The 21,299-nt window shown below is 30.7% G+C and overlaps 1 protein-coding gene and 1 long non-coding RNA gene across 2 annotated transcripts; one reads left to right on the top strand and one right to left on the bottom strand.

Annotated features, from left to right (window-relative positions):
* Positions 1-540: 540 nt before the first annotated feature.
* Positions 541-10,692, top strand: LOC139494196 (uncharacterized). Its single transcript, XM_071282370.1, has 7 exons — positions 541-567; positions 1,187-1,255; positions 2,311-2,373; positions 3,648-3,672; positions 5,952-6,200; positions 6,662-7,210; positions 10,499-10,692. The coding sequence occupies exons 1-7, from the start codon at positions 541-543 to the stop codon at positions 10,690-10,692; spliced, it is 1,176 nt and encodes a 391-aa protein (XP_071138471.1).
* Positions 10,693-19,456: 8,764 nt separating this feature from the next.
* LOC139494809 (uncharacterized) lies at positions 19,457-20,525 on the bottom strand. Its single transcript, XR_011657164.1, has 3 exons — positions 20,459-20,525; positions 20,017-20,095; positions 19,457-19,617 (listed from the first exon to the last, which is right to left on the bottom strand). It is a non-coding gene; the product is annotated as an uncharacterized lncRNA (long non-coding RNA).
* Between the last annotated feature and the right edge of the window lie 774 nt (positions 20,526-21,299).

Here is a 21,299-nt window from a genome sequence, read left to right as displayed (position 1 = left end):
ACTCATTCGGTATTCAAGAGCTTGTAGCTGCTACTCAGACATGTAAAACGTCAAAAATATCTGCGCAGATGAGTCAAGGTTATGTGTCAAAGAACGTCTTGTCCTTTTTCTAAAAAAAAATTCATAAGAAGATACCTATACCTTGTTGGTGAATATTCCGTGTCAACTTTACAAATAATACGTGATGGTCTTGACATATGAGTTCTAGGTACTGACGTTGTTTACCATCTTAAGTACATGTTATACATGTTATAGTGGTCTTTTCATTTGTCCTTGTAAATCCATTTTTGGTAATATACTTTTGGCGTTGCTCAGTATTTATATATCCCGCCATTATGTAATTGTGCTGTGGTCATTTTTTGTATTCTTGTCTTTCAGTATAGCGTATTTACTTTGTCTATAGAATGTATTTATGCCAATTTGTTTTTCTTTGTTGAAATAGTTTTTTGTTTTTATTAAAATGTTGACTGCCGTACCCCAATTTTTGACATTTTTACCTATTATGTCTGTTTATTTTGCTCACACATTGTTGTCAATATAATGGACTTCTATGCGGCAGTCATACAAGTGAGGTTTCGCTAACTATGAAACCAGGTTTAATCCAGTATTTTGTACACATGTCTGTACCAAGTCAGGAATATGACAGTCGTCTTTCATTCGTTTGATGTGTTTGAGGTTTTGATTTTGCCATTTCATAAGGGACTTTTAAATTTTCCTAGGAGTTTTTTTTATTTTTTTATTTTACTTTTTTTGTAAAGAATGCATATCAAATTGGCGAAAACGATTTTACATTTATTACTATTTTAAATCATTAAAACGGAAATTTGTGTACCAACATCATACAGTTTTTAAGAAAAAGCTATGTATTTAAAATTGGCCATTTGACGATTTTAAGACAAATTCAAGATCCCTTATAGCTGATTGTATGTGCTTTCTATACAAATATTCACCTATTTTGAAAACAAAAATTAATCAGTAGTATTTCAGAAAATATTTTCTTGATTTTGAGTTAAAGTTCAACGAGCCGATGTTGTATGCAAAATGTTAACCAAATCTGCGACAGCCCATTTACAGTTCCTTAACCTTAATAGTAAGAAAACAAATATTGATACAGTTAACCAATGGCTTAAATTGATTTTAAAAGATAATAAAATATTAATATTAGTTTATCATGTTTACATTGTAGGATAAGACGCCATTGGATGAAGCTCTTTGTGCACAAATAAAATCCTCCAGAGGATGTGTTTACTGGGATGTAAGAAGATTAAATTTATCAAATATTTTGGAGCCATATTGTTCGTCTGTTTTTCTGTCTATAAGAATTACATATTAGAATTATATGTATAAAGGAATTCATGAATTTTAATTCTAAGACTTTATTCTAAATTTCACGGTGTAAGCATTTTTCAGAATTAACATTTAGTCAGCATCTTTTGACAAAACTTTGGATATTCAGTAAAACACCATACCATGGAATATTTCGTTATTTACTACACACTCTTGAATTAAGGAATGATTTGATATTGATCTTGCACTAGAATGTTCAATTGTACAATGTAGATGATTTAAATCTGCCGAAAATAATTTTTTTGACAATTTATCTTCAATTTTGATAAAAAAAAAATGCTAGGTGCTACACCTGGAGCAGGATCTGCGTACCGTTTTGGAGCACATGATATCATATCCGGTTTTTGATGGGTTCGTGATGCTCAGTTTTTAGTTTTCTATGTTGTATTTTGAAAACTGTAATGTGTCTTTAAATCGTTTTCTATTTTATTTTTTACATATCATTAGCAGATATTTTTAGACCTATGGCTTTACTTATCTCCTTGGTATCTTTCGTCTCTCTTTTATGTCAAACACTTTTTCACGTTTAAAAAACGTTATTTTCAACTCGTTTCTTATATCTAAGATAACGGTTGTTACATGAGCAGCAGCCTACCCTTCCGAAGCAACTGCGGCCACTTCCAGCTTTAAATATGATACGTGTTGCTTTGTCCTGAGTTTTGTTTTTTGTGTTTTGTAGACTGTTGTTTGTCCTCTGTTGGTTTTTTTTGTCCTTTTTGCTATGTCAGTTAGTGTTATGAGTTTGACTATCCCTTTGGTGTTTTCATCTTTTCTTTTATTAAAACTATGGAGACTATATCAAAGTTAAAGTATGCCATTGTCAATTGGCTTTAAATATTACTCAAAGCAAACATCTTCCTCAACTTTGCAATACAATTTTACAGAATGACTAACTAGAATATAATTTTAAAATATTGTTTATCAAATGTAAAATTTGGTATTCAAATATATACTTTATTACAGGTTATACCAGATGGTAATCAAGACAAATCTGATGAACGCACACAGATAGTAAAGTACCTTAAGGTATGACATTGATGAAAACATATTTATAGAAACAAATTAAGTATGATATAATTGCTCATATGTCAAGGGCTATCAATGCAGATAACGTCTACCTGTGGTGACTTTTACTTGTTGGTATGATACTATTTAAAAATGACATTCATAGTATAATGATAGAATGTCACGGACACGTACAATTCAGAATCATTGAAAATTATAATATTTTTGGGGATTTGGTAATGATATATCGGTGTAAAATAATATACTTCATTCCAGGAACACCTTAGATGTCTGACAAAGTTATTTAATGTAATGTTTTGAATCAACGGAAAACATAATAATGTATTTAAGCAGCGATAAATCCTTGTCTGATGGTAGTTAAATATTCGTATATAACCTCATGAGTACCAATTCTGCTAGTACTAAACTAAACCAAAAAGGATTCTCTCAAAACAGTAAAAAAAAATACTAAGAAGATAATAAAAGTTATATTTATGATAAAAAAAAACACAAGTATCAACGTACGTTTTCATCGTGGAAAGCAAAACTTTAACAATTAATTTGTAACCTTTTAGATTTAAAAAACTAGTTTGGTGAAGGTAGGGTTCAGTTTTTAATAATTAAAACATTAAGTGTGCGTTCCTATAAATATTATTAGTTCATAGTGTGCTAGTGACCTAATACGATATATATGGGTCGGTAAATTCCATATGGGGTGAGACCCCATATATATCGTATTAGGTCACTAGCACACTATGTAATGAATTTATCTTACCGACTATCTTAACATGTGGTATTTAGACTCGTGGCCTATAAAAGTTATTAACTCTTCGATACCGTTAGTATTAAGAACCTACTGTCATTGGTCTATACACAAACAAATGCTAACAATAACAACTTGTTAGCTTTGAATATGTTTTATTAATTTATTTCAATCGTTCATCATCATGATTGCATTGTTTGTTGAAGCCTTTAAAGATTTTTCCTCAACACCGTGTTGTTTTTATAAAGGGACGTAACACCACTACTAACCGTGTATTGAAATAAGCCTCGCCTCCCTACTAACCTAATATGGAATATACACGGTCTCCACGTGGTTGCTTTTTACCAATCATATTCATAGAAATGTATAGGAGGTAAGATAATATATTATGTAAGTATATGTTTCATGTATATTCATTGTTTGATTTGGGCCCTACGAATTCGATATATTTTAATTAAATGAACGGAAAAAAGAGAAAACAATAACAATCTGAATCATTTTTTTAGCAATTGTTTACTATGTTTCATTTCAGGCAAAAGTAGAACTAAATTTAACTGGTATGTATGGTATCCAAGTTATGTTATCTCTGCAGGGACTTAATTATTTTCTCCATACTAAAAAGTATATTAACTATATAGCAAACGCTAAAAAATATCGAAAAACCAAAATCTTACATTTTCAGTTGTCAGTTTTACAAAAGTTGACTTTTTCAATGATCTTTTCCGTGATGACTGTTGCATTAAATTTACATCAGTTAAACTTATACCACTTATATAGTGTACTTTTAAATATTCATTTTCTATTCATTTTATAAAACATTCATGACCACTTGAAGAATTGTTTACGATGACCGACGCTACCGTCACACTGGGCTACTTTTGTTTTTTTATGCATGTTATTGGAGGCATATGTACTAGTTTGAAAATTACGAAATCATTTATCACTGGCATTAAAAGGTCTTATCAGCATTTATAAATATTTGATTAATTAATATTTTTTACCACGTAAATACAAAGATACAAAGTAACTAAACTGTGAAAAAAGAGTCGAAGACAACTTACATTTGTCGGTCATTACTAGTTGTATTTCACAAAAAGAATGGATGCTCTAGGTCCTACACATTATCAATTTTGTTCCATATGTCGCGGTTATAGTCTCCCACGGCAACCATTCTTTGTTCTCGTGTTTGTCGTAGGAAAGACCAAATAACACTAAACACATTGTGTTAGATTATACACTAATCTAATGAGCAATTGAATTTGACCCATGCATTTTGTTCTATAATGATACTCCTACAAACTTTTAAGCAGTCTAGTAGCATTAAAGAAAAAAAAACCCTGATGCATAGTCTCTTTGCATTATAATTCTGCAACTTCGAGCATTCATAGTATGTTGACGTAAATTCAAATAAAGTGATAATTATTTTTTGTCAAACCTATATCTTATCACCACACGTGCTGAAAAAAAAATCAACATACTTTTTAATTGTATATAAGAGCGCTCTGGTTCCCGAAAGTTGGGTAGTAAAAAAAAACAAGGAAACCAAATGAGCAATGGGGCAAATATGCCTTCCTCTCTTAATGTCATATAATTTATTATTGTCTGAAAGAAACTTTTAACAAGGAATCTACAGTTATTATAAGTCCTTAAGCTTTACTTTTATACCAACAAATACCCAAATATTTTACTTATTGACAAAATCTCCAGCTATTCGTAAGAACTAATTTGTTCAAATATGTACTACATGTACTGTCTTGTATGTTCTTTAGGTCGGGGCCGAACTTGGGTGTTTCTTTACCATTAGCTTTACTGCATGGATTTATTTTTTTATCCATAGTGCAATGCAAGAACCATGGTTTAGTAGTTCTACTTAGATCAAGCTAAATAGTTATGACGGGCAAACTTTAAGAGGAATGCAATTTCAAATATTATTTCTATAGACCTTTAGAATTTTTTTATGAATTGGTATGACGCTAGAACTTAGTACTATTCTGAGAAAACAGATTAATAAACAGAGAAAACGCATTGGTAATCCGCAATAAAGAGCTATAAAACCGAAATAACGGATCAGTAGTTCACGATAACGGACTAGTAATCCAAAATAACGGTTTCTAAACCGAGATATTTGATCCATGATAAAGGATGAGTTTTTTTTTATGTCTTCCATTTTAGTTTTCCAAATGAAAAAATATATATTATAATGTCCGCGAAAATAGCATTGTAAACTTTTTTTTTAATTAACTCTTTAATATACAGTTATCGTCAAATTCATTGAAGATTATACAGAAAAAAGAATTAAACTTGACAATACATGTTTGTGTCCAGCAAAAAAATAAAACATACAATTAAGAGTGGAAACGGGGAATGTGTCAGAGCAGAAAACAACCCAAAGTCGCCGATGAATCTTCAACGCAGCGAGAAAATCCCGCAACCGAAGGACGGCTTCTAAACAATTATGTGTATTAGTTCAGCGAATTGAAATAATTTAGATCATCAATAAAAAAAAAATATAAAATAGCTTAATTTTTGTTTTCAAAACGATTACGTACACGAGCTCTGACTCATTTCTAAATAAAAAAAAAATCAAACAAAATTATTACAATTATCCTATCGCGTAATGCCGATCACCTGTTCGATTGTTTCCGGGTTGATTCAAAGCTAATACAATGTTTGTATGAAATGCAATCTTTCGATACAGAATTTGTTGACATTTTTTAAATTGTTGACTGCATTAATTAATATTTATAAGATAACGATGTAATTCAATTATGTTTTACTGTTTTTATTATGCATCGATTTAGTTAATAATTATCTGTTCGTTAATTTGTTTTTCAAGTTCCAACCGAAATTGAACAAATGAAAGACAAAGAATCAGTTCCTTTATACCTTAAATTGCTAGAATCGGGATCTGAGAAAAAAAGAGACATTCGTTTGGTTGTTGTTGGACGGAAAGGCGCTGGAAAAACATCACTTATCAAACGATTGTTTCAGGAGTCCGGAATAGCAACTAAAACAAATGGAATAGAAATTCATCAAATGCGATGTAAAGCCGATTTAAATGATGGGATATGGACAAAAATAAACAGTATGATATAATTTTGTAATTCATCAATAACACTAAATAACTATAAGAATAACACAAAATACTTTAAACATACCAATTTAACGCAAGTATTAAAAAAAACTTTGAAATTCCAACATCAATACACAACTTGTTTATTTAAAAAAAAAGAGAAAAGAGGGAAAAGACACAGACAAAGAATAGTTCATATTTGTTAAATTGCGAGTAAAATTTCGGTTCATGAATCACATTCGGTGGGGAAATTAACGAAAGAGTATGGAATTGGGTGTACAACATGTTGAACTTCCCTATGGTCATCTGTTCCGAAGTTCAGCAAATTGCGTAATTCTGCATATCTCTTTTTTTCAAATATATCATAACAAACTAGTCTCTTGTCGAACAGGTCTAAATTATATATGTTGTTTGCTTTACATTAATTATTTTTTGCAGAAAAATATTCTGAATGAAATTATGTATAATTATAGGAAAGAAGGAGGTTCTGGAAATAAACGCTAGACTATTAAAACCTTATAAACAATCCCTAAAAAAACATGAAACAGAAACAAAGAAAGAAACTGCATTCAGAGCTAGTGAAGGCATGAACATTGTAGAGGAAATCTATAACCGATCGAATATTCAAGCACATTATTCTTCTTCAACAGCAGAAACAACAAAAGGGGAACTATTAAAAAGTAGGGATGACAATGAAGTTCCCGCCAACCTGGACCTCTTGCCATCCCAAGTGGTAAAACTGAAAGCAAATGGTGTTGAGCAGAAAAAACTGACTAAAAGTGCTGTCAACATGGTTGTGGAAAGGCGAACTGAGTTACCTACTGAATTAGCACATAAAGACATTAGGACCATGTTACAGTCTGAAATTGATTTTGAAGATAATGAGGAATATGCCTCAGTTTTTCTGTGGGATTTTGCAGGAGATGAAGAATTCTACCATACGCATCAAACTTTTCTGTCTCAAGACGCCATTTATCTTGTTGTGACACAACTGAATGAAGCAGATACAGAGGGGGCACAAGGTATCGTTTTATGTTCTGAAATCTATTCGAAACGACACATTTGTTCTTCAAACAAATAAAATTAGAAAATTATCCAAGCAAGGCAAAAAGGACGAACAAATCAATGATCATTTCAAATGTAGCAATCCTTAGTTAATTGATCTTATTAGTTTTCAGATCTTATTATTTAGACACTGCTTTCTACGTAGAAAGTTAATTAATGTTCATCGCATTCTTTCTCAAGGGCCCTATAATTACATAAGACTATGAATTGAATGGAATATACACAGACAGATAATTTTTACTCTTTGTTCAAATCAATACTTTCATTTCTAACAATCACTTTTGCTCATATTTTTACTATATACGTTTTTTGTATTGTCATTTAGTAATACTATTAGTTACATAGTGTGTTTGTGACCTAATACGATATATACGGGGTAAGAAAATTCCATATCTTACCGACTATATTTATTTGTTGAATTTAGACTAGAGTTGTCTCATTTGCAAGCATACCACATCTTCTTATTTTTATATTAAAGTGTTTTTCGCTCGAACCCCATATGGAATTTACTGACCCCGTATATATCGTATTAGGTCACTAGCACACTATGTAACACACTTATCTTACCGACTATCTTTATTAGTTGAATTTAGAATAGAGTTGTCTCATTTGCAATACTACTAACCGTGTATTGAAATAAGCTTCGCCTCCCTACTAACCTAATATGGAATATACACGGTCTCTACGCGTACACTTTTAACCAATCATATTCCTGGAAATGTATAGGGGGTAAGATAAATAGTTTTCCTTTCAAAGGAGAAATAAGGTATGATACAGAGAAAGATATACTCCATATAATACTTGTAAAACATATCATTATGCAACTCAAAAGGGAATTAATTGTGGTCTGATTCCTAAAACTCCTCGACTGCATTTCATCTGTGACATTAGTACTCTTTTTGTTTATGTATTCTTATCGATATTGGCACCATTGCGGTCTTATAGAAATACTTTGCTGCTTGTCTTGTGTAAATCAACATTTACTCTTTGTAATCTGTTCATCCATCTTGGCACTTTTGCGTTCTCATGAACAACGTCGATAACGAAATGAATAAAATAGATCTCTCTGACGTAACGTCAGTGTTGACACAGGTTTAGCGGAGAGATTAATCATTGTTTAACTTGTCGTCAAATATTTTGATAAATGTCTTCTCTAATCCCCTTTCATACTCCTCTGGTCTACGGAGGGATTCTAAAACATGTCGTATTTGCCATCATATATTTAATTCGAAACATCTAATTATTCTTTTTAAGGGGGGGGGGGCATGTATTTTTTGCAAATAAACTATATTATCAGCATAACATAATATACTAGATATTGTTTTCACCAACAATATCAAAACAAATAAAAAACAATATCGTACGTTTAATAACGCTCATCCTTGCTTCAAATAAGTATTATCACTAAACCATTCAGTTATATTATTGTTTAGTCTGACTCAACTTTAAACATTTGAATAAATAGCTTCAGAGGGATACATGAATTTAGCACCAATACCTTTTTAACAGCCTTCTATCAATTAAAACATATGCCTTTTAAACACTAATGCATACTAAACAAGTAGACAATTTAATGTGCTGATGTTATATGTTATTCTAAACTTTATATAGATATAGGAAGATGTGGTGTGAGTGCCAATGAGACAACTCTCCATACAAATAACAATATAAAAAGTAAACCATTATAGGTTAAAGTACGGCCTTCAACACGGAGCCTTAGCTCACACCGAACAACAAGCTATAAAGGGCCCCAAAATTACTAGTGTAAATCCATTCAAACGGGAAAACCAACGGTCTAATCTATAAAAACAAAACGGGAAACGAGAAACACGTATATATTACATAAACAAACGACAACTACTGTACATCAGATTCCTGACTTAGGACAGGTGCAAACATTTGCAGCAGGATTAAACGTTTTAATGGATCATTAACATGTTCAAGTAAATAATTGTTTTAATCGCATATTGTCTCCTTTCTATCCAACATTATGTAAACATTTTGTGCAAAACTCTACTGTAAAACTTGTTTTGCACAAGAAGCTAAAGTTATATTCTTGTATAAAAAAAAATATCTTTATTACTTGCAGATAACATTTTAAAAATATCCTTATTCCAAAGGCTTCGAATTTACCTAATGTAACACAAACATTTCAAAACCATCTAAAAATATACCATCCCCTACGAGGAAATGTCAACATCATTCGTTTTATTGTTTTGTGTATGTGGATTTAATGAATTGTAAAAAAATGTTATTTAATTTGTATATGATCCATTTTATTAGATACAGCTTGATCGTTTTGAACTACCTCTTTTGAAATTAATATCGCCATTTATTGTCGATACCACATTTGTGTTTTTGACATCAAAAGTGCCTTTAGGCAACAACTTAAAAATTTCGTTTTATTGTCGGATTTTTTTGTCAAAATCTTAAGGTTAATTTACATAATTGATATAAATGGTTTATATTATTTTCTGAAATTAAAATCTTTCTCGGACTCGGGTAATATATAACATGTACATTACAGAAACAATAAGGGTTATATTGATAAAACTAAATTTATTTTGCCTTTCAATACATGACTTCTTTCATAAATGTCCTTTAGGGAAATGTACTATGTTGAATTGTTTCCAGTGTTTATTGTCTTTATTCTGTTGCGACTTACATTAATATGTAGATGTTTGCCTACTAATGTAACGATGTTTTATATCTGATTTGTCTTGAAAGCTTTCTCTTTTGCAATCACAGAGTATTAGCTTATTCAACCAACTGAAGTGTTTCCTGACATTCGTAACATTCTAGTTGTTTTTATACTTGATCAATTTGTTCTTGATGTGATCATCTGAAATCAAACGAGAGATATTTATTACCACTAATAACCAAATTCCAAAAGAAACTTGCGATACAGAAAAAAAATACCTACATGTACGCTGCAGTTTCAGGGGTAAATATCAGTCATGTACATTGAGTTTATTTTATTCATTTGTTGTTTTTGTTTTTGTTTTTGTTTTTTGTTGGTTTTTTTTGTTTGTTTTTTTTTTTTTGGGGGGGGGGGGGGTCTTTTTGTATATTTGCCAATGATGTAATTTCAGCTCCAATTTTGCAAAAAAATTAAGGGAACGCGTTCAATAAAAAAAACCCGCACACACATTGTGACTGACATTTAACTCTGTAACAAATTTTTTCTGCGAATAGAAAATGAAATGTTCTTGAAAATAAACAAATTTTTAATACATACATTGCAGATATGTTTCGATTGTGGATGGACTCAATACATTGCTACTGCAAAATGGAAGAACAGCAGAATATGACAGATAGCTTTTCTGAAACTGAAACCATTGATGATAAACTTGATCCGCCGATAGTTATTGTAGGAACGTTTAAAGACAAAGTTGCACATGGATTTGGACAAAAGGTATTGCAATTATTCCTTATCTAGTCTCCTGAACAAAATGTAAAGTTTAACCACGCCTTCTTCCCCAATCTCGTACCTAAACATGTCCAAGGTACATATTTAGTGGAAGTGCGTATAATGCAGCATCTTGTTTTGAGAAATTGGTACATTAAGTGGTTTAAAGGTGGGACATGTATGATCTTGAGGATAATTAAATTAATTGATTTTGAAGTGGGAGAGCCAAAAAAAAAAACAAAAAAAAAACAGGGAATGAGATATACATTATTTAAATAAGAATACAATTTGATTAATGAGGTAGACCTGGGATTTGGCTGACAACTCTTACAAATGTTTTAAAAGTTGTTTCTGCGTTTTAAAGTATCAGTTATTAAACAGGGACCAATGATTTATGTTGTTAACATTTTGCTATTCTAATGATGTAGCACGATCTAAGAAAACTGAACTAGTGTGATTCCAATAAGTATTTAATTAAAAAAGAGCAGTTTTTTTTATGTTTCATTTGCTATAAAGGTAGAAAAGTAGTATTCATACATGCAATGCTTCTAAAACAAACACATAATAATGTTTAAATTAATTTCAAAACCATTTAGATACAATATTGCAAGGTTTGTGAAAATTGATAAAAAAAATAAATATTTGAATTATTTAAAGAAATGATCATGTTTCAGTGCTAAGTGATATCTTGTACTTTATTATATACTTAGAAGTTAATACAGATAAATTGCATGTGTAATACGGTTAACGGCAATCATGCTGTATCAGCTACCCGTGATGATATCGATATCAGCACGGTTGCAAAAGCTTTATCACACCTTTAATCTGTATGACGTCACGTCATCGATTTCAGTCACTGTTGTAAAGGCTTTATCAAACCCATAATCTGTATAATGACGTCTTTTCAAACCTCTAATCTGAATGACGTCATGTCAAACCCCTAATCTGTATGACGTCATGTCACATTAAATTAAACATCTACGTGAGATATATATATATAATACAGTAGGACAACCGGATGTGCCTTTTCGGCCAAAATGTGATTCGGCGGCGGTCAATAGTCCTACGCCGAAAATTGGACTATTTTGCGTCGGCCGATGTCAACTGAAAAATGGCGCGCTTTTGAATTTTTTTTAATTCGTTTGCGGCAAAGTGCGGACGATAAATACTGTCGATTTTAAGCATATCTACATGAGGAAAATATCTAAGTTTACATATTATTTTCATTTTTGATCATTGAAATATAAGGAAATCTTATTTGTTTACATCTGAACATAGAATTTCGGATTTTGATTTTCTGCACTGTAGGATTAAATGGATAAATCAAAAAATGGGAACAAAAAAATACCTATCCTTCGATTTTGGCAAAAAAATTTACAACCTATTCTCGCGGCTATTTGGCATCGAAATTCGTAAAGAACATAGGTTTCCAAGCCAGGGCAAGAATTTTCATATGCTTATCTTTAGTACAAAATGTATTTGTTATGAAAACATTAGGCACTTTTATCGAGTAGAAATGGAGAACGGTCATCTTTATTTTGTATGTCCCCACTATGGTCCTCCCTTTACCTTGTTTCAGAAGTACACGATAGTAATTCATCTCTCGAAAAAAATTATCCATTAAAAATAGTTGAAACATATCAAATAAATGTGAAGACATCAATACATTTTACCTGCTTGTGATTTTTTAGGCAGAATTGCCGGAATCGATCTCAACCGAAGTTGTGTCAGTATATAGATAAACGTTGTCAATTTCCGGCGCCGAAAATGCCAACGTAAAATGTCATTAAAAGTTGGATTCTTTTCTTCTTTATAGCAATTTTGTTAATCTTAATGCCAAGGAAATCATGCAATATGTTGAATCCATACCAACGTTATACCATACTTGGTACCCTAGAGTGTTAGGCCTACACACCATGGGACCCCGACTGATTTGTTGAAATCATGATCTTACTTTAACTAAAAGTTTACAAAGTAACTTATAAAAAACAAGATTCATTCCGTGAATATTATTGTTACCTGCCGCTGAGTTTTTAATGAACATCTAATCTGATTAGGTCATAGAAAAGCTATTGATATTCCTTTCGTTAATATAATTATCGTTATGTGTTTTGTTTGGTTTCTTATTTTTAAAAGGGGGAGGGGGCGTTGGCAGAGGCATGCTCTTTTAATTTTGTCAAAGGCATGTGTCATTTTTAGGGCTCATGGTTCTCAATCTCTGGTTGCAGTGGAGGTTCAAACTCATCATGACTTTAAAAACTTATTAAAAATTCATTTTGCAGTTTCTTAGGGCATTGACATAATGACTATCAATATATCTAAGCATAGGAGGAATGACCAATTTCTATTCTAAGTAGGTGGTGGGAATTCAAAAGAAATCCTGGTCTGTTCACAATAGTACTTGTTCGACCTGGATGCTTTGCCCTTATATCCGTTCGCCCTGTTCTTTTTTTAATTTTGTTGTCCTCTTTAATGTAAATTATTTGAATGAAGTATATAAAAGTTTGTTGACAATTTTGTCATAAACCGGATACGCCAAAACGTTGGAGATAATAGGATTTTTTTCTGGATTGACCATTAATTTGCATCCATTGCTACACATGCATTTATTTCTAAACATATTTTCACTTTTGCATACAGATGTAGAATATTCCTTTTCAGTCTGTCTTGTGTCATGTAACATGGTATTTTATACATGTAGCTCACTAACCGCCTTTTGTTCTACTTATTGTTGAAGGCTGTCAGAGTTCTTTATTTGTTAACCTTTTTAGACATTTGATATTTGGTGTAGAGTTGTCTCATTGGCATTGATCATACCCCAACTTCTAATTTTCATATTATAACTGTTATCAAGCAAGGCAAACTGAAATGGAACTGTATTTATTACCTTGAATAAATAACTACATGTACTTACAAAAAACAATTCCACATGTAAAAAAAATAAATGAAACTTTTCAAATGATACAATGTAGCTAGCCTTATGTAATATTTTTTTATGTTGTGCATCTCTTTTCTCCTTTTAGTGACGGGGGCCTATTTTGTATGGTTGTCTGCTTTTTACTGGTGATAGTGTTGAATACTGGTCCCCACCCCCAAATTGATAGGAATAAACAAAACAAAAATTCTTTCACTCAATCTCAACAAGGCAAAAGTGAAGTTAATCAATATAAGCATTCTTTTGGTTCTGCTCATGTTTTCTGCTCTTTGGTTGGGTTGTTATCTCTTTGACACATTGCCCATCTACATTCTCAATTTTAAAGATTATTCAAGTATGTGATATGTGATAAATATCCAAAAATGAGCTTATTTGATAAAATTCAGCCTTGCGACACAATTTCTTGAAAAAGTACCAAAGCAAAATACAACATGTGGGTACATTTCTGATTTACCAGGAAAAAAGTGGAATAATTCAGGAATGGCAAAACTTGAATTTGCCCAAAACTAAAAACACGCTTTCTTTAAATTACACTGATGAAAAATAAAAGGGAAACACTTGAGGCCAGAGGGAAGATATATTCGGTTGTCAGAAGTATAAAATAAACGTGGAATCTTATTAATTATATAACAGTGAAATTGCTTTAATAATCTGATTTTTTTTAATAAATATGGTGAAATTTCACTTTTGCACATTTTAATGTTGATGAGTCTCACATATTTAAAAATCCTCTTGTTCACTACACTTTTGAGCTCATAGTCTGTTAAACTTTCATTTATTAAATCCTGCATTAGTTCAACAAAAATGTCTGCTTTCAATCACTTGAATCACCTGGATTACCATTCTGTACATCATGAATATATCTCTCATAACAAATTTCATATAAATTGCTGATTCAAGGTATCAAAATTCAGTAAAATTATTCCTCTGACAGGATGTGTTGTCTACTGAAAATGAAATATTTTGTTATCAAACTAAGTTTGTTGATTCGATCAAAAAGTAATGAAGACTGATAATTATAAAATATTGTATTTCATTGTTATTGCCATCTATGACCCCAATACAGTCTGCTCAAGTCATTCTCTTATCTAAAAAAAAAGGTCAGATTTATTAAAACGCTTCATTTGCATGGATATGATGCACATCATGTAAGATTTAATTCCCTCATATTGTTTTTTTTTATCATAAATTAAATTTAAATTACGGTACCCTTCATTCTTGAAATTTGGTTTTGAATCCAAATGTAACTATCTTTACATTTATACAGTATAGATAACAGAATAACATTTTTAAACTATTAAAAGAATACCATAAAGTCTGTGTACGATTCCTTGACCTATATCTCATAAATTTTAATTTCCATCCTCCATTTATTCCATTGGCAACTTTTAAATATAAAAAAGAAGATGTGGTATGATTGCCAATGAGACAACTGTCCACAAGAGACTAAAATGATACCAAAATAAATTTTGCCTTGAATAATTTAGTATATAATTATGTCTGACTGTTAAATGTAGATATTTTCAGTCTATTTCCTTATGAAAACAGTCTGCATACCATGTTTATTATGTTTTTGTCTCATGTTTGTGGGATTGAAATCATAGCACACTGTAAATAACCGACTGTTTTTACCCTAAACAGACACTTTTGGATTACTTACCCTTTAAGTTAATATATTCTAGTCCTATTGTTTTCCATTAAAATCATTTTGCTTTCAACATTACTGGTCGTTGACATTCCATTTGATCGTTGATTACTGATTTCTTGTTGTGTGTATATCACACATACACATGTACAAGTGTTTTTTGTTGATATATAAAAGTCCTATGTTTTGAATTTTTGATTCATAATGAACATCTCTCTACATCCTGTAAATATAAAGGAAATGTACATACAATTACTAAATTAATTATATACTAAATTATGAAAAGCAAAATCAAACTTTGCATTGTTATTATCAACACATGAATACAAATTTGCCATATAAATTACCAAGAAAATACATGTTTTTACTAAGTATTATAAATAATTATGCCTCCAGCATTTTTCTCAATACATAAAAGTAATAGGCAACAATGGGCAAATAAAATATTTCCAAGTCTTGAAAAATTATTATTTAGGTATAACACTGTTTAACATCATAACATGGAGCAGATTTATGTGTTAACAATCCTTTCGTTAACATTTTTATATTCAATTATATTATAGTGTACATACATATCATAACATGTACAATGCAAGCTAACATTATATACATTTTGGGGGCACTCACAACCCAGTTTTTCTCAATTTAAATCCTGGAACCACTACTCTCTGACATGACTATTGAGACCTTGTTAGAAAAAATGTGGTTGATTATATTGGGAATCACTGAAGCATACCTGGAACCCCACCCCACCCACTTTATGAAAAGTTCTGGTTTCGCCACTGAAATTTGTTAGTTTCTGGGCATGTAAATGTATGTGTAAGCTCTCAAATGGGTGATTGGTTAATTACAATGGGGATGCTACATGTATCTGGTTTATATTTTATATGGGAAAGAAGAGTATGGATAGTGAACCCTCATTGTCAGAAACAAGTGCCTATAATCGCTTTCCCTTTGTATTGTATCAATTTGTGTTCATATAAGATTTAATTTTTATAGATAAAATATTAAACTTGGGTGTACATGTATTATATATATATGAAATCAGTGACAGGGACAGATATATTGTTCCCAGATGAAATGGGAATTTATTTATATTAGACCAGATATAAAGTAGCCAACAGTTAAAGTGAATATGTCTTACATTCTAATACATTCTAATGATTTAGTACATGGACGTCTTTGACGTGCAGCAAAATTCATGCAGTACCCCCTTCTTAGAGAACTTACAGTCGGCATAAAACATGATCATCCATGCTTTCGAATTTGATTCGTTTTGGTCGTATTTGGAGTTTCGTGTTTACAATGTTCTATTATATGCGGACAAAGTGATAGCGTGAATTATTTCCAGGGAGATCGTGAAGACCACTTTTTTAATTTTGTCTGACCAGTTTGAAAACGGATGTTGACAGTGGGTATAATATTTCCAGAGACAAGGGCGGATACCCCAGACCGAAATCCGAATGCAATTCACCAGTGATTGGTGTAAATAGTGGATTCATTACATGAAAAGGAAATGATGAAAACTGGGATTTCAATATTCATGCATGCATGTTTCATATTATTTTTAATTATTTTTACACTTTATTTTTGCCGTTTAAATCATTTCTTGGGATACGACTTGTTTGAAAATAATTACCTGCAATATCTGGAATAAAGCTTTATCTGTTATGTTGTGTGGCACAAAGTTTAAGCATTCAAGAATGTCATAAATGCATTTTTTCAACGTGGAATGCCAAATCCGACGTCAAATAATGGCCGCCATTAAAGTTTATATAATATGGCTTTTTCAATATCAGACACCGTATCAACCCTCAACAAATATAATCCCTCGAGCAGAGGTCTTGGGATTATATTGGGGTATCGGGTAGATACAGTTGTGATATTGAAAAAGCCATATGACATTCTCTAATATGAGGCAGGCAAAACCTGTGAATGGGGACGTAGTCGGCAAACCAGTTTAGCTGGTAGTTTATATGTACACCCGATTAAAAGCTTTTGTTAAGTTGGAAACTTTTCAGATAGGTCATTTAGAAAGGCTTATCTATGTTTCCAGCCAGTCCAATTTAATATCTAAAACAAGTGTGATAAATGATGATATTGCAACAAACAACCTCTACAGGCCGAGTAATTATGAAAGGGTCTGTTGACAATCTTAGGGTCCATTGGTATTGTAGTCTATTCAGGAATAAACTGCACATTAGATTTTCCACAGACGAAAAGATGCCAGGCAATGCCCTCATTATAATCTATAGTTAATTTGTAAAATACAAGTTCTAAGGCATATTGTATTTATTACCATATATAAATATACACAAATGCTGATATTATAAATTTTGATAATTGATAGAAACAATAAATTGATATCCTTGCAAATTATTGTATTACACATACAATTTATCTGTATTTACTGCTAAGTTTATAATAAAATATATAAACACAAACGTTGGTAACCAAATGGAAAGGTAGAAGAAGTCCCTGGTGGTTACCCCATTTCTCCTGTTAAAAACCTGTTAGCCGTTGAGATCCTCACCCCTTAACCATAAATATTCTTGTCTGGAACAAATGAAATATAGGAGGAGTCACCCCCATCCAATTGTTTGAGAACTTGTAAACGTTTGAGATCCTTAAACCAACAATTTATCAAAATTTTACATGTTTTACATCAAAAACACAGAACAGAAGTGATTTTTGTTAATTACTGATGAGAATGTTCTAGGTAAAAACACCAGAGTTCTGAATAAATTATATATATATATATACATATATTTAAAATACTACACAATCTACAACTTATTTGAAATACTACACATCTACAACCTCTTGGAAGTAATACACATTTAAAGTCATATGAAACCTCAAATTAAAAAATAAATGATGCATATGTTTTTATATCAAAATGGATAGTTATCCTCAAAACATTTAACCCTTTCCTCCATAATGATGCCTTTTGACGCAACCCCCTTTATTCCATTTTGACGCCTGTGAAGTGCCTCGGTTAAAAATTCTTGCCTTCAAAAAAATTGTATCTTATATAAAAAGGATATACATTAGAATATCTAACTAAATTTTATTGATGAGATATTTGTTTTTGCAATGCATTAATATTTTAAACCTGAACAAAAAAATTATTGAAAAAATCATATGCAAATCAAGTACAGTATGTAAAAAAAAAACTTTCATGGAGGAAAGGGTTAAATACATGTGCTCTAAACTGCAAATAGTATATGATAATACCATATATATATATTTAGGTTAATCAACCCATAATTTTTGTCTAATCTTCTCAATATAGCAAAAGAAAATAAAATCAACTTCTCCAATAGAAAAGGACACACAATTTGAATCTCCATAACTTAAATGTAACATTTCTTTAAATGTTCTGCACATCAGACTGTTTTTAACATTTTTAAAAGTTTTCAAAGTATCTTCCATGTTTACATTTGGATGAATATCAATGAGTATTCCTTGATCTCTTAAATTGCAGTAAAGGACAATTCCGAGGGATGGATGATGTAATAAATCAGTATCGAATCCTAAATGTTGGAGAGTACTTTTTATAGTATCTTCGTTCAGTATAACATCAGAACTAACATTAATGGAATGTAAAAAGTAGTCCATTCCATTTTCAATAAAATCAAAATTATACACATTATTAAATTTATCTTTAAAAATGGCACTGTCACCATATTCATTAAATTTTAAATTTTCATTATTAAAGGGAATATCATGAATATCATATTTGTAAGTGAATGTTGCATCAGCTGTAATGACCTCTTTTAAATGAGAAACAATTTCAGTTACTGGTGCAGGTAATTCATTTAATTATAGTTCTTTCTCAACAACAGTGATGCCACTTAAAACGGTGAGGGGTAATGGTGTTAAATGAGTCATCATCTCTGAATACTATATAATACAATACAAATAGTTTATTTACTCTTACCATTAATTTTACAATACAAATATTTTATTGGCACAAACTCATTTAGAATAATTGATAATGGCCCATACAACTAGTATACAAATAGTAATGATGCAGCAATTAAACAATACTACATAAAATATTAATAGGCATATTTCGAACAATGAAATGTGCAGTTATAAATATATCAATACATATAGGTTAATTTAGAATAGGCTACTGACATAAGTATACATATTGTATGTTATATATATATGTATATATATTTAAAATTAATAAGTATACATTTAAAACTACGTTCAAACCTATAAATGCGTTGGATAAAGATCACAATTTTTATACGTGTGCATGTAAAACAAATTTCATTGTAGAAGGGTCTAAATACAGCACAAACAATAATACACTGAAACTTCTCGTATGCTCTTCTATAGCTATCATTCTATACTACAGGACCTTTAAAATAGAATATTTTTAACTGATTAAATATAAATTGTAATTGCATTAAAAAAAATCAAAGTCATTGTGTAATTATGGTAATGATATTTGATCATGGAAATGGCTACTAATTGTTTTGCTTAATGCTGGTAAAAGTTGGTGCAATTAATTAGTTGTTTACAATTTTTTTACTTCAACAGCATGATAAATTATAAATTGAATCAATTGTCAGTATAGAATCAATATTATGTTAAATTTTTAGTTGCCCCAAACAAAACTGTCAACATGTAATCATTTTCCTATCTGCATTGAAGACCCATTTGTGGTCATTAGATGGTATCTGATCTTTGGTGCAGTTTGTGCCTCTTTGACATATTCCCCATTTCCATTCTCATTTTTATAACAAAAAGTACTCACCAGTTGAAATATACATATAATTGATGTTACCATCATCATCATCATCATCATCATCATGCCATTGCAGATTAGTTTTATTCTACAATTTAAAAAAATAGTAAATTAGAAATTGCATGGTTAACTATAACACATATTAACTTATCTAAATTGGCATTGCTTTTTTAAAATATTAACATCTAAAACAGACCAAAGCATAGTACTTAACATAGGATGACTTCAAATTCAGGGAATTGAACCTCAATGTAGTGACTTTTATATTGTAGTCATTTTTCTAATAGATTGGATTTCAGTAGGCATTCATATTTTCCCCCCAAAAATGTTTAATCATCCATGCAGAATTATATTCCTTGATATTGCAAACAATCTTGAGATATTTTCTGCATGTGTGTGCATAGATTTTAATTTTTACTTTTATGTATATACATACAAAAATGTAACTTACATTTGTAATTGATCCAAGCTGTAACCATGTATATAAATCAGGTATAATCATATGTAGTTCCCTGTTGATATACATAAAATAGAAAAGTTATTTCCTTTTATCATGTTTATACTCAAATTGAAATATGTTTAAAAAGGAATGTCTCCTTATTGTAAATACAATCAAACAGGCCAGTGACTTTAATAAAAGAATACCTATGACACATTTATTTAACTGAAAATTAATAATACCCTACTGATTTTATTGATAATATTCAAAGGTTACTAAATACATCGAATAATCATGATTAACAGTTATATATATATATATAACAAACAATTTTAACTGTTCAATTTGGCAAAATAAATTCAGTTTGGAAAATATAAAAAACTTATGTTACATGTATAATGGTTTCACCTTCAAAGTATTTAACTTTCTGTTACCTTCTTGAGGATAAGATTAATTTACTGTTGTAAATGCACATGCAGAAAAAAAAACTTCAAAGAAGAACAACATGTATAAATGCAAAGATTTAAGAACAAGCATACATTTCTCAATACAACAATCAACGGTCAACAAATTGTGTCTTACTCAGAGTGGACTGTAATTTCTTCGTTATACATGTACATAAAGTTGATCTGACATGGTTCATGATATTGTCACTGGTTGTACTGTCCTTTTGGAAACCCTTGGGCATTATTTAACAAGGGGATTTACTTGAAATATTTAATAGTTTATAAAACTTTTAAGAGGTGCACTACATTGTTGTATATTTATATACCTATAGAGAATATATATGTCTGGAAATCAATCTGCATGCAGACATATAGGAAGCATAATAAATGAGCATTATGATTAATGA

This window comes from Mytilus edulis, chromosome 11, assembly GCF_963676685.1.
Source record: "Mytilus edulis chromosome 11, xbMytEdul2.2, whole genome shotgun sequence".
Lineage (NCBI taxonomy): Eukaryota > Metazoa > Mollusca > Bivalvia > Mytilida > Mytilidae > Mytilus > Mytilus edulis.
This window is presented reverse-complemented; position numbering and strand designations above follow the sequence as displayed.

Bases quoted from the DNA above. Each gene is read 5' to 3' on its own strand.
- LOC139494196 (XM_071282370.1), top strand. From the start codon at position 541: ATGGACTTCTATGCGGCAGTCATACAA. The intron at 568-1,186 runs GTGAGGTTTCGC...TTTACATTGTAG, and splicing joins TCTATGCGGCAGTCATACAA to GATAAGACGCCATTGGATGA. The intron at 7,211-10,498 runs GTATCGTTTTAT...CATACATTGCAG, and splicing joins AGATACAGAGGGGGCACAAG to ATATGTTTCGATTGTGGATG.